Source organism: Toxorhynchites rutilus, chromosome 2 (assembly GCF_029784135.1).
Source record: "Toxorhynchites rutilus septentrionalis strain SRP chromosome 2, ASM2978413v1, whole genome shotgun sequence".
Lineage (NCBI taxonomy): Eukaryota > Metazoa > Arthropoda > Insecta > Diptera > Culicidae > Toxorhynchites > Toxorhynchites rutilus.
Genome location: NC_073745.1, coordinates 343,466,643 through 343,481,176, shown reverse-complemented (window position 1 = coordinate 343,481,176; position 14,534 = coordinate 343,466,643). Strand labels below are relative to the sequence as shown.

Below are 14,534 nucleotides of genomic sequence, written 5' to 3'. Positions count from 1 at the left end.
GAGCTCAGTGCTAGAAGGTAAGACAACGCTGGAACTAAAGGGCGATCAGGACCCCATCTTCAAGGACAGCGAAGCGGAATCGGACTGTTTAAGCGATCGAACTGCTGCGCTCGAGGAACAAAGGGTATTTGTCAGTGGTCAATAGACCTGTGTTGATTGCTTTGGTTGGCAGGTTTTTAACCCAGGGTTCAATTTCAGAGCGGCGCCACGGCTTTGTATGTACCCGAGTGTACCGCCGATGGTCGGTATCAGAGGGTGCAATGCTATCGTTCCACCGGATACTGCTGGTGCGTTCACGAAGATACTGGGAAAAATATACCCGGGACGTCGACGAAGGATAAACGACCGCAGTGTGATGTGTATTCGAGCGTTGGTGGTCGACAGATGCGGGGCTGCCCAGATGATAAGAAGCTGGAGTTTTTGAAGGATTTGAAAGATTTTCTGAAGCAACAGATCGCGAGCAATTCGGTGACGGCGTAAGTTCACGATACTTGATCGTCTCAACCCTTGCATAACTATTTTGTGAATCACAGGGCAGACAACACAAAGTGGATCACAGAGGACGAAAAGATCGCAACGCTTAGCTTCGTTCTGCTGGACAAGAACAAAAACAAGGTATGGGAGAGAAAAGAATGGAAAACGTTCCGGGAGCTGGTGACAGCTACAAGGTGAGTTAAAGATCTGCTACATAATTCCCAAACGAATTTCATTCGCCCCCTCTTGAAGACAACTTCGGAAGTGCGGTAAGAAAATGCCCCGCTATTGCGACGTTAATAACGACCGCAAGATCACCCTGTCCGAGTGGCTCAACTGCCTGCAGACCCAACGGACACCGTACGTGGACAGTGCGGCCAAAATCTCCAGTCCCTCCAGCGGATCCGACGGTGGCTCGTCGGATGTTTGGAAACCTTCGCTTTCCGCTTCGTCCACCTCCAAATTTCGAGGTCCAAACCCGCTGGAATCGGTTTTGAAGAGTGATTAGACCAATCGAAACTCACATTCGAAGAGTTCGGAAGAATATTCACGTATGAGACTTAAGCTCTGGTAGTGATGAGTGGAATGCGACGGTTAGAAATGCAGAAGTGCCTGCGAATTTTTATCCGAGAAAAAAAAAACAGAATAAACTCACCAAGAGAGCGATCGAGAAGTGAAAGGAGAATATTTTGAAATGTAGTGCCATGTCCACGCTCATAGAGGAAGCGTTTTTTAGTTTTGTGAGCTGCTAGAGTTCGTAATGGAACCAACTGTGTTAAGCTACTACCCGGTGAACCAGTGATATTTTCGCACTTTATATCGCACCCTTAAAAAGATTTGCATATATTTTTCTATGCTGGTATGGAGAGGAAACAAGAGGAAGGAAGGTAAAAAAAGGAAATAGTTTAGAAATTGTTTTTGTGGTATTGCAACTATTGTTAAATCAAAGCTGTCAGTTTCGATACGATCATTTTTGTTTCAAGAATTCCGAGAGTACTGCCTCCACGTTAGCATTTATCCTATATTCGACTACCGAACTCTGGGTTTGCACAAAATACGTATGAAAACTGTCGGCTTTTAGATCCCTAACAAAGGCAGAGAGTAAGTGTCGACAGATGAAATTGAACACGGAATCATGAATCGTAACCAGTATTAAATTGTTATCTATTATTGTTGCCTCATGTCGAATGGAAAATAGAGACAGTTAAGTTCAGAAATATGCAGTAAATTGTTGCTTTCGTGCTGGCTATTCAGAAAATAAGAATGAAATTGAAATACTATCATGAAAAAAGTGCGTGTGATATATGTTATTTAATTTAAACCATACGTTATTATTTAGATTTTATCATTGTAGGAGCATTATTCACAAAAGTTGTCCTATGCTTAGGATGGGGAGCTGAAAATGAGAAGTGAATCATGTTAAGAGATATGTTTATTTAGGACATAGGAAAAAATCGCTATCCGCTTACTATTTATACATACATGAGAACAATATGATATTAAAACAAGTGACAGTTCCTGGCTCCTAGTTGGAAGCGTTGGAACCGAAACTCTCTTTTGTTTACTACCGAGTACGCGAATTTCGTTTGAGTACATAATTGAGAATATTGGAGTACTGGATTTTTATTGGCGTGATGAACTATGAAAGAAATCCAAATAATTATTTACGATTTAATGGGTTTTAGCCACGTATTCGTGAACATACGAGAAAATTCACTTGTTCGACTGTTCGGTATTTTCTCAATCGTGCGAGGCTTCTTTTGACAGCAAATCCCGGGGAAGTGACAAAAGCTACACCATAAGTACTTTAAGCCGGGTTTCATCATCGCTATGGACGTTGACGAGTACTTTATGTTCTCGAACAGTTCGAGTTGAAAACTTACGCTTGCAAAATTTAACAAATTTTCAAGCGTTCACCTTAACACCTGGTAATGGGACCATTTGTGCATCGTCAATCATAGTAACCCATGAGTTTCCGAACAAAATTTGACAGCACTATCAGTTGAACCGCGAAGTTTATAGCGAAAACAATAAAACTGCGCTCCATGGTTTGTGCGTACTAGTAGCTTGATCACGTTGCGAAGAAGGTGGACTCCATCAAGTACTCTGAGTCCGCCGGATACGCCCGTTCCGGTATGTATAATTTCCTTACTCTTCTGGAGAAAAATGAGAGCATTGAACGGAAGCATGGTTCCGGTCGTTTGACGGTGCTACGCGATCGTAAACTGCAGCTGAAGCTAAAGCAGAAGATGAAGGGAAAGATGGCTACATCGTTCCGGGCTTTAGCGCATAGTGAAAAAAATACTTTGCGGAGTTGGACATCATTATGTGGAAACGTATGGTAAGACCGTGTTGGAACAACAAGCTGTGACCCAGCAACAACGGCTGAAAGTGACGAGACGTACTAGAACTACCGACATTTGTTTTATACCTATTTCTACCAAACCGGTCATTTTGACCGATGTGATGTTTAGCTGTCAAAATAGAAAAAATCCAAAAAAATTAGAGAGAATAAAATATATTTCATTCTAATATTGCAAGTACATGATAAATACATCTATTTGCATAAAATGTAGTATTTTAATTTGTATTTTAATTTAGACATTAAAGACAAAAAAGTTAGAGAAACAGAGTGCAAAGTGCAAAGTGATTTTTGAAATGTGATAACTTCTTGAAAAATCAACCTATGAAGATGGGATGCATATCATTTTAAAGCTCAAACTTCCTTGTTTTGGAATATGTTATGAACATATTTTTATCTGCGTGTGTGTAGATGTAGTGCACAAAAATATCAGGAAGTAATAAAAAATCGATTTCCTTTTGTCTTTTCAAACTTTTTGTAGGTTAACACAATTTTTTGCAAACCAACTCAGTAACAAATCCAATCAACCTAATTAAACAGCTTTCATTTGATTCCTATAACATTCATGTAGGACTTTTATATGCAAAGATAGTTTGGTTTGAATGAAAAGTTACACCTTAATCTTTGATGAAACATAATTCAATAAATAATTATCACATCGCAAACGGAGAGGTGGTTTTGAAAACTCCAATTAATTCCATATAAAGTTAATTTGTTGCTTTGACGAAAAAAAATTTGATTTTTTTGCATCAATTTTAAAAAAGTGTCAAAATCACGTTTTTGTACTATTTTAGAAAATCTTCTGTAATTTTGCAAATATTGCAGTAAATCGGAATGTTAGCAGTTAAATTTAAGCATAGTGTATCCCCTAAACTCTTGTGAACATTTCATATTTATTCGCTCAGGCGTTTTTTCTAGCCGTTCGATCAAGGTTTGGAGTAAATTAGAGCAACACTGTACCAAAATTACGAAATGCTATGCGTACCCTCCAAATGAACGATTCGTAACTTCCGTTCTCAGTGATGATATTCACACATATACTCACGTTTTTTTTCACATATACGCACACACTACCCCTCTAATTATTGCTTTGAAAATGCTGTTTATTTATATCCTTCCTGAAGTGCATTCAGCTTTTTGTCCAGAGAGTTCCATCAGGAGAAAATATAGCTATGTTGACGGTCATTCTCATCCAAAGATGTATCAACATCATTCTTAGTCTACGTAAATTGATTCTCTTTTCTATTGCTCTCTGAGGGAACAATTATTTTCATCATCATCTATATTTCAGATGCTGGTCAAATTTCATTTTTACCTTTACTGCAAACTACTATAACTGTATTTTTTTAACTCAACACAATTGTTCACAATATTGTGAATATTTCAACTGAACTAATTTCAACATTACCTATTTATACCGTATACAACAACTGTCAATGAGAAAATTAAATTGCATCACAATATATTACAAAATTCTAAAAATTTCCCAAATTGTGTGGTTTAGAAGCAAGATTGTTCCGGAAATTTTGATTGACTGGCACCGTAGTGGCAGATTGACGTTGTTTCTAAGCAATTTTAGAATTAGAAATTTTTAAAATACCACATATGTATATCAGAAAAATTGGAAGTGAGAGACCAAAATAATTTGAAATATTGATCAATACCTGAATTTAGAAAAAGAAAATCTTGCGAACAAATCATATAACCGGTCATATTGACCGGTTGGTAGTTCTAGTGTTAACGCTGAATGGTAAGGATGGTATGGTTCCGACGATAAGAACGTTTCCCACACCAAGTTCCCAAAAAAGCAGCTTCTGTGGCTCACCTTCAGCGAATAGGGTGTGTCAGAACTGCTCTTCTTCCGTTCGGGACTTGCGGTGAACGGGGAGATTTACAGCACAAAGTGCCTGCCGGAAGTTGCGCCCTGGTCCTCGCCCATTACACGAGAAAATCACTGCAGGAGATGAACTGCTTAAAGATAGATGTTGTTTCGATGCCAGCCATCCCTCCGAACGACCACAGCTGCGTCCGATCGAGATTTTCTGGGCAAACTTGAAGCGAAAGGTCTAAAGGGTGTGTCACATCAAATTGCATCACGGAAAAAACGCTGTAGAAATTTAATTTTTAGGAATTATATCTTCAGCTTTCGCTTATAATCAGATAAGAGTGTATAGATCACGTTGGCCATGCTTCACTGTCAATTTTTCGTAAATTTGGAAAAATGTCGTCGAACGAAAAAGAGCGTCGTGAATTAATCCTGTGCACTCATTTCGAGAATCCGGAGTTGTCACATCGGGACATCGGTAAGATGCTGGGAATCGTCCAATCCACGGTCAGCAGAGTACTAAAACGATACTTCGAGAACCTAATCATCGACCGGAAGGTGAAGAACGGCAAAAATGGATGCTCCGTCAGTGAAAAAGATCACAAGCGCGTAGTTAAGCAGTTTAGAAGTGATCCGAGAAGTTCGGTCCGGGATGTCGCCAATAAGCTGAATTTGTCAAGTTCATTCGTCCAGCGGACCAAGCAGCGGGAGGGCCTGCGTACATACAAGGTTCAGAAGGCTCCTAACCGCGACGAAAGGCAAAACGTGGTGGAGAAGACGCGAGCCCGGAAGCTGTACACCTAAATGCTGACGAAGCCGCATTGCCTGGTAATGGACGACGAAACCTACGTCAAAGCGGACTTTCGTTAGCTGCCGGGCCTGTTGTTTTTCTCCGCAGAGGACAAATTCAGCGTTCCGGAGAAGATTCGCAAGCAGAAACTATCCAAGTTTGCCAAAAAGTACATGGTGTGGCAAGCGATCTGCTCTTGCGGAAAGCGGAGCGCCCCCGTGATGACCGGCACGGTAAACGGGCAGGTTTACCTTAAGGAGTGCCTACAGAAGCGCTTACTACCACTATTGAAGCAGCACGAGGGCCCGACCATCTTCTGGCCGGATCTCGCTTCGTGCCACTATTCAAAGGACGTGTTGGAGTGGTACGAAGCCAACGGGGTCACCTTCGTGCCAAAGGAAATGAACCCGCCCAACGCGCCGGAGCTTCGCCCAATAGAGAAATATTGAGCGATTATGAAGCAGGCCCTCCGGAAGAACCCAAAAGTTGTCAAATCGGAGGCGGACTTCAAGAGAAAATGGATTTCTGTTAAAAAAAAACTACAACCTGACGTTGTACAGAACCTTATGGACGGGGTAAAGAGGAAGGTGCGAGCATACGGGCTTAGGCTCGAAGTATGAATAAACAGAAAATGCCAAAAGTTGTTTAATAGTTTTTATTTTACTGTCTAAAATTTTCAAAAGGATCGGTCTACTGGGCGAATTCCTACAGCGTTTTTTCCGTGATGCAATTTGATGTGACACACCCTTTACTTCAACAATTCCGTAGCGAAAACGAGGGAGGAACTAATAAATAAAGCTAAGAAAAACTAATAAACATGCCAACAAATATGTTTTAGTTAGCAATGGCGAATGTTTCGGTCAACTGTTGGAAGACCGCCGAAATATTTTTGTAACATTATCAAGAAAATTATGTTTAATGAAACCTTGAGCTCAAGCTTGGCTTTTCTGACATATTCAACCTTATTGGGTGTAACGTTGGGAAACCATCACAGCTCAACAAGTCAAATCCTGTATCATCATATGTGCCAAAAGGGATGACCTGTATGTGGCACATTGTATAGACTTGTGAGAGTGCTTTCGTGAATCGAATTCAAAATTTAAAAAAAACTTGTTTTCCAAAAGTTTTTCGATGACTGGATGTTCGTTGAAAAAAAGTATATTGCTTCAGAGGGGCCTATTTTGTAGACGATGGTATAGATGTGGATGATAAATAAAGCATTTTCTCTAAAAACACAAGTTCCCGTGTGTATTTGACAGAATGTATGTAATTTTTGTTCGGGAATTTGTTCGAAAACGGCATAAATGAATTACGATGCAATTGCATTTTGTCAGCAAATATTCAAATTCTGAACATTGAATTTGTCTCCAAATTTTACCTACTCATCTTGTAACATGAAACTTTTCAAACCAGCCAATTTTTTTGATTTCTGAACATTGAATTGCTAATATCCAGCCATTTTAACCTCGTCCTTCGAAACAACTTCGAGTTTCCACCACTTTCGGATGATTTTTGGGAAATTGTCTTTACTTTTCTGCTACTTCCCGGCTTCTTGTCTGTGTCGAAACGTTCTCCTAATCGTTTCATGGCGTCACACATACTGTAGATGTGGAATAATCTAATAGTTGGATGAAGTGTGTGGCCCACTCACTTGCGAATGATTCGGGATTTACATTGCGTCAAAATAGTTTTGCTCGTTCGTAACATCACTTTTGTCTACCTTCTTGTTCGAAATCGCTCATAAATTCTCAATAGGATTCAAGTCGGGGCTTTGAGATGGCCACATCATTGGTTTGATCGCAGTTTGCTTCGGGTTCTTATCTTGCTGGAAGGTGAAATCCCATTTTCAGCATGGATTCTTCCATGTTCTCACACGAAATGTTGATAATACCATAATACCTTTGACCTGCGCTAAGTTTCCCACTCCAGAATACATCAAATGGAGATCAACATCATGCATTGTAGTAGATTATGATATTCGTTACAAGTAAATTTGATAGCCATCCTTATACGTTCGATATGATGCCTAGGACTACCAGAACATGTGAACGGAAGAATTGTCAAACGATCATTGTATTTTACATTTTACAAAAAAAACATTGGGGTACAGAAGTACCCAATTTCTGCTTTTTATACTATAGAGTTAACTAGAGTTTATACGATTTTCTCAGGCTCCTCAATTTAGAAGAACGTGTTAGGGAAACATATTCCGGTCTGACCAAAGGCAATCGAGTACAAAAGTACTCGCCGCTCGCATGTATTTGCAAAGCGGATTTCTGCAGGCTCCATGGTTTTGAAGTCTGTGTTTGGAACAAATTTCGATGGGAACAAAAATTCCCCCTGTTTGCATGTATTCGTAATGCCGATTTCCCCAGGCTCCTTGGGTTTGAAATCTGTGTTGGGGAAACCGTAAATCGGGCCAATCAAAACGTAGCATTTAGGGCGTTTAAATAACGCTTGACATATTCCAGTTATTCAAATGTTTATCTCATGAAAAAAAGTAAATGGGTCTGGCCTAGAGGCACGGACGGGAACTTGACGTAGGACTGTGATTGCTTGTAGTAAATGCATCTGAATTGATTTTTTTCATTGTTGAGATATATGTAATTTTTACTCCACTCTTTTTTGCTCTATTTTTATACATCAAATGGAGATCCTGGAAAACCAGTTTCTTACATTAATTTATATCCTTTAAACGGGTAGGATGAGGTAGAATCCGGAACCACATTCTAACATGGACATGAGGAGCTCGACACTATTTGATTTTTTTATATCGAGGTTCGAAAATATGCATAAAATACATTAAAGCCATTACTACCCTTTTTTCTATTTATTCAATTATGCAAAAGAAGACAATGACAAGGCAACAAGCTCCCACTGGTATTTATCGAGAAAAATGTTAAAATCGACGCCGCGTACTATAAGACCGAGGATCTGGAAAAGGTTGTGGTCCCGGAATATCGGGATATCTACGGGAAGATTGATTACGTCTTTCAACAGGACGATGCATCGACCCACACGGTGAATATCGCCCAAGCGTGATTTCTGAGAATTGGACTGATTTTCTCGATAAGACTTTGTGTCCTCCCAGCTCTCCGGACCTTAATCCCCTGAACTTTCATGTACGGTCGAACATGCTGGCCAAACAGAGCGAACTGAAAGTGAGCACTATGAATCAGGGTTGTAATAACTTTATAGACAGGTGATGTATGTTATGTATCCTATGGTCATGAGGGCCATGAAGAACGGACAAGTAAGTTCAGGGAAGTGGAGCAGACAAAATAAGAACATAATTACTTCTAAGGAAGACATATATGGGTAACATAATATAAAGATAGCGACTACTCAAACTATCATGATTTGACATATGTGAGTATACCCTTTCGAACCTCTAAATCAGCAACCTCTTTAATTGCTTTTTTGACGTAGAACTACGTCTTTCATTAAGGGTGCCAGATCAGAAAACAAGTCATGTTTTTATGAAATAAAGTTAACGTTAATAACTATTTTTGCCGCGAACGGAATTTGACGATTTACATACCAAACGAATCAGAAATTCCCTAAGATTTGTTTTTTCTGCTATATATTACAATTCCCTCGTGTGTAAACGGTTTAAATTTAGCATTTTATATTTTACCTACATTTGTCATTTGTGAGCTTCCCTATGCATGCCATCAATAACGAGCAACTTATCGGCGATCAACGAAGGGGAATGATTTAAAGTCTCCGTTAACAAATAAGATAAGAACAAGAAGAAGAACGAAGGGGAATATTTATTTGCCCAGAGCATAAATATTGGATCTCGCTGAGGCAAACTTTCAGTATCGTTCTAGATACGAAGCAATGAAGATCGCTTGCGTCATCACAAGTCTTCGTTTCGGATTGAGCTGTGGACGCGACCAAATTGCTTACTCGCTGATGTCTCTGGCATTGCAATCATTACATCAAACTGAACTACAAAACTGTGTGGGGAATCATGAAACTAGGGTATCATTGGCTCACCAAGAAAATAATTGTTCAGAAATTTTGTGTGTGATTTGGTTTCGCATGACAGTAACAAAACTATCTCCACCAAGGATGACAGCTGAGCTAATCGAGACCGGAAATATTAATAGAAAGGGTTGAGAAGAGCGCAAAGCGGAGGACTTGAACTAAATAACAGCGTAGTTCTACGTCAACAATGTGGTCTTGTCTTGGACACAACATCCTGTAATTTTTGACGTAGGATTACGTCTTTCGGGAACATATTGGGGTACAAATTGAAAATCGAAAATCGGGCACATCGTGACAATTATCCAATTTCAAACGCTTATTGCTCAGTCATTTCATGATGGATTGTTGAAATTTCTGCGTCAATCGATTTCGGCACTCCATAAGAATTTTTTATATTGAATAAAATAATATTTGTCATGAAACTAACTATTGAACAATTGAAAAATCTCAACCCCTATTCTAACGGAAACATCCACTTCTAATTGGTCAAAATTGACGACACATGCGGCGGTCCCCTAACAGAGACATCAAAACCAAGCTGCCTGGCGGAAATCGGCATTGCAAATAGATGAAAGTAAGGGGAGCTTTTGTTCCTACCGAAATGTGTTCCCTAACAGAGCCATCATAACCAAACTGCCTGGGGGAAATCGGCATTGCAAATATATGCAAGTCGAGGGGGCTTTTGTTCCTACCGCAATGTATTCCCTAACAGAGACATCAAAACCGAGCTGCCTGGGGGAAATCGACATTGCAAATACATGAAAGTCGGGGGCATTTTTCTATTGCAAGTAGGGTGAGTGATTCGATTAATTCTAGCAAATAAAATTTAAATTTGGAACTTCAATGATTTTTTTCAATTTTCATAAATAAAAACCAAGTATGTTCCCGCTCGAGAACGGGTCGTTCGGTTTAAGCTGTCTGTTTTGTTGTGTTCATTTTCACCCAAGGAAAGTTCATGCGGCGAGAAAAAATTGGAACAATGAAGAAATATTCGAGAAAGTGATTTCCCATATGCTCTACATAAAGTATTAGGTGTTGTTAGTCCAATTAGAATTCGTATTGGGTTGAATAAACACTCAGAAAGTAAAAATTATAAAAGAAAATTACCTTTCCTTTTCTAATATGTTTTCTCTATGTTAAAATAACATATTTTACTGATGAGAAAAATTGATAATTGTGTTCGGTATTGGTAATTATCTTATATTACATTGGTAAGTTTTTTTTTCTTTATTTCATCCATACATAACACAAAAGGCATCTCGCCTAGGGTCACAGAGGGCGGTTTTCATCATATCTTATTCCACTTCGGCATCTTCTATCTGATACGCACCACCCAGCGACTGTTTACCATACTTTTGTCATCATCACTCGGTCAACACTGGTGGAGTGAACAAACAATACCCAACTACCAAACAAAATTACCCTTCTCAGGGCCACCAAATCATTATCAAAGAGTTTAACGATGTAATTCTTCAAACATATCCAAAATCAACAGATAGCCTAACGGAATCCTACGTCAACTATGCGGTCGTGTCTCAGACACAACCCTCCTGTGATTTTTACATTACCAAACAACATACTCGATATCATGATATCCTGGACCAAAATTACATAAATTGTTAATTGTAATTGAGCACGAATTGATTGGACAACAACCTGAACATCAATCTAATAAAATTTCTATCAACGTTTAACCCTTTCAGGACCATAAGGTTACGGTACCTTATTAAATCAATTTAGCTATATGTTATGAATCAATAGGCACCCTAAAAACATAATTTATACTAAAAATTCAAAAAACTTTTACCTTTTTTTTTGTTAAATTTATGGCACAAATATGTCCCTATGGTCGCTATTATGTATTGCCAGTAAAAATAATAAAAAGGAACATTCCGAAATATTAAAATAAAAAAATAATTTACAATGGTTACGTGAATATTTAATTAATCCATGATTTTTGCTTGGGACATCGGCGTCCCCGTGGTCGTGAAAGGGTTAACCTTTTGAGCCAGGCTCTCGTCAAATCCTCGGAGAGAATAGAGTATAGCCATCCATGGTCATCCTTCCTTTGATTTTATCAACTGATAAATGATAATTATCGGCATATCTCATAACAAGATTTCTCGTTGTGTTTTTAGGGGAAACGAGTGGCTAGTAAAATCGAAATAACATACCCATTTGAATCGTCAAATTGTTTACTTGTATTACTATATTCACTGTTCTTATTTTAAGCAAAAAAATTGTAAGGGGTTGTATCTTGGACACGACCGCATATTTTCGACGTAGAACTATGCAATTATATTATGCAATCTACTTGTTTACCACTTCGAATATTGTTTTAGAATACATCGAAATTTTTGTAATGATTATGTTCTACGTTACAAGTGAATTTGATGAACGCCCTTTTACGTTTGATATGATGCATAGGACTACCAAAATATGTGAACGGAAGAATTCTCGCTTAACTTTAGAAAAGGTCCTATGCAACAAAAGTAAACAAATCGAGTTAATGGATGCACGCTCTTAGTTTTCAATCATTTTTTTTTTTTTTTTTATTTATATCGTTTATTTTTACAGGCTCAGTTACATAGGTTTAAAGGAGCCGAACTCCTTACTGTATTGTTACTAGTATATATACATTTTTCCTTAATTCTAATGTTAATAATATAGGAAACCGATTACTCGCGGTCAACTCGAGTTTAGAAGGGTGACATATTTTCTTCAGGAAAAGGAGGGGATATGAGGATATGTTGACATTGATCACACTCACACTCTCAATCACACTCAATTCTTAAACCTATCTTATATCTAATATGTATTTACATTTCATCTTATTCTTAAGAAGGGATCCGATCTCTCACAAAGGAAAAGGAAAAGGAAAAACTAAGGGTATAAGGACAATCACACACGAAGATCGATAGCTTTAAGGAATACATATATTTGGGACATGTAATCAAGGTCTAACCGAGCCAACACGTCTCTCACCGGCACATTGGGCTGCCTTCCTCGGGCCCGAAGGGTGACTACTAAATTCGATCTGGCGACAAGATACAGCTCGCACGACCAAACAACGTGCTCGATGTCGTGGTAACCTTGGCCACAAACACAAAGATTGTTGTCGGCAAGATTAATACGAAAGAGTAGCGCATCTAACGAACAGTGATTGGACATGAGTCGGGAGAAGGTGCGAATAAAGTCCCGACTCAAGTCCAGACTTTTGAACCATGGTTTGAGGCTCACCTTAGGGATAATCGAGTGAAACCACCGGCCCAATTCATCTTCGTTCCATTTGCGTTGCCAGTTAACTATGGTATTTTTGCGGACTAAAGAATAAAATTCATTGAAGGCGATTTGACGCTGATAAATATCGCCTTCAATTGCACCTACCTTTGCTAATGAGTCAGCCCTCTCATTACCCGGAATTGAGCAATGTGAAGGGACCCAGATAAAGGTAATGACATAACAGCGTCTGGATAAAGCACTCAAAATTTCTCGTATTCTCTCAAGGAAGTACGGCGAGTGCTTTTCCGGCCTCACTGAACGGATAGCTTCGACAGAGCTAAGACTATCCGTTACAATGTAATAGTGTTCAACAGGTCGTGAGGCGACGCTGTCCAGCGCCCAGTGTATCGCTGCCAATTCAGCAATATACACTGAGCAAGGATTCTGAAGACTGTGTGAGGTGCTAAAAAATTCGTTGAACACTCCAAATCCTGTGGACTCATTCATAGAGGACATTTTTTCAATCATTGAATGCATTACAAAAACAATCGTTCATGTATCTATCTTCTTCATCTTTTTATCGCCGATACAAAAAATATCCAATGTGCAGATTCGTATTTTAAGCACTCGGCTGTTACTTCGGACGCCACTTTCCTCCGACGCTCGGAACGTCCAAAGTAACAAAGCAGTCAAAACAACACAAAGTCGTACTTCGGTCGTTTTGGGTTTTTGTTTCTTACAGGCGTTGTTAGCGATTTCAGTGCAATTCAACGAGTGATAACAACAATAATAAGTCTTTAGAACGAAATGCTGATATTTGAATTGCTGTTTAGTAGTTAGTTTCAGATTCGCATCGTGCAACGTAATATGTCCAATGTGCAAATGCGGGCAGTCAAAAGGTCCAATGTAACATTTTTCGCTCCTAGTCTTCAACTTTAATCTCAAATCACAGAACAACAGTTACGATTGGTTTTTCAGAGTTATTCTTGACTGCTAGTGGTGAAAGTAGCGATAGAGATCGATACCTTTCAATACAATTCGCAGATTAATGTTCGGGTCTTCAACTTCGTTTTTCTCGAGTTGACGAAAATGTTACATTGGACCTTTTCAAAAGTTACGCGAGAATTGTCAAACGATCGTTGTATTTTACATCTCCCTCTGAAATTATTGCACATCTCATGTTTACGTAGCTCTCGAACCACGAAACTTCATTCACCTCTAGTATCTGAAATTACTATTTTCCCAGGTTTCTCAGTTTAAGAGTACGTTAAAGGAAACATATTCTGAACAACGACAAGCGAGTACAAAAGTATTCAACACCAAAAAATACTCCCGACTTGCATTGGTTTTGAAGTCTGTGTTGGGGAAACTGTAAATCGGGCAATTAAACATCTTGTTGTAGCAGGTTGTAGCATTTCTTACAAACTTTTCACTAGGTTCGGATAATCGTCTCTTCACTTTGGAATTCAAATCGACAATAATGCTTTATTGTGCTCAAGCCCTATTACGGAAACTCCTATGCAAGAAGGTATTCAAAGCTCAATAATACAATTGTTTAAAATGAAAGCTCTGCATTTGTGTGGTGCGGTACTAGATCTGAGGTGGGTTTGGACCTAAACATAGTGAGATCTATCATAGCCGCCAAAATTCCCTGAATTTCATTGTATTGGTGATCTGTTTATAATGACAAGTGTTGTGAAAAATATGAAAAGCTGAATAACTATTTCTTCTGTTTCATAATGTGTGGAATCCTATCTGCTGCTGCTGTTGGTTCCTTTTTCTAGGGCGGTAAACAGTTTTTGATCGGAAGATGAATTGATTTTTGCGTGTGCGTAACAATATAAGTATCATTTTTCCGAGTTCGATCA

At 38.9% G+C, this 14,534-nt stretch overlaps 1 protein-coding gene across 2 annotated transcripts in view; it reads left to right on the top strand.

Moving 5' to 3' along the window:
- LOC129765486 (SPARC-related modular calcium-binding protein 2) overlaps positions 1-2,086 on the top strand; it is a 129,568-nt gene extending 127,482 nt beyond the window's left edge. For both annotated transcript variants that reach the window (XM_055765855.1, XM_055765854.1), the window contains 4 exons: positions 9-124; positions 199-476; positions 534-668; positions 727-2,086. In XM_055765855.1, coding sequence (XP_055621830.1) covers positions 9-124; positions 199-476; positions 534-668; positions 727-982 — 785 coding nt within the window. In that variant the 3' untranslated portion in view covers positions 983-2,086. The remainder of the gene's footprint in view (positions 1-8; positions 125-198; positions 477-533; positions 669-726) is intronic.
- The last annotated feature ends 12,448 nt before the right edge of the window (positions 2,087-14,534 follow it).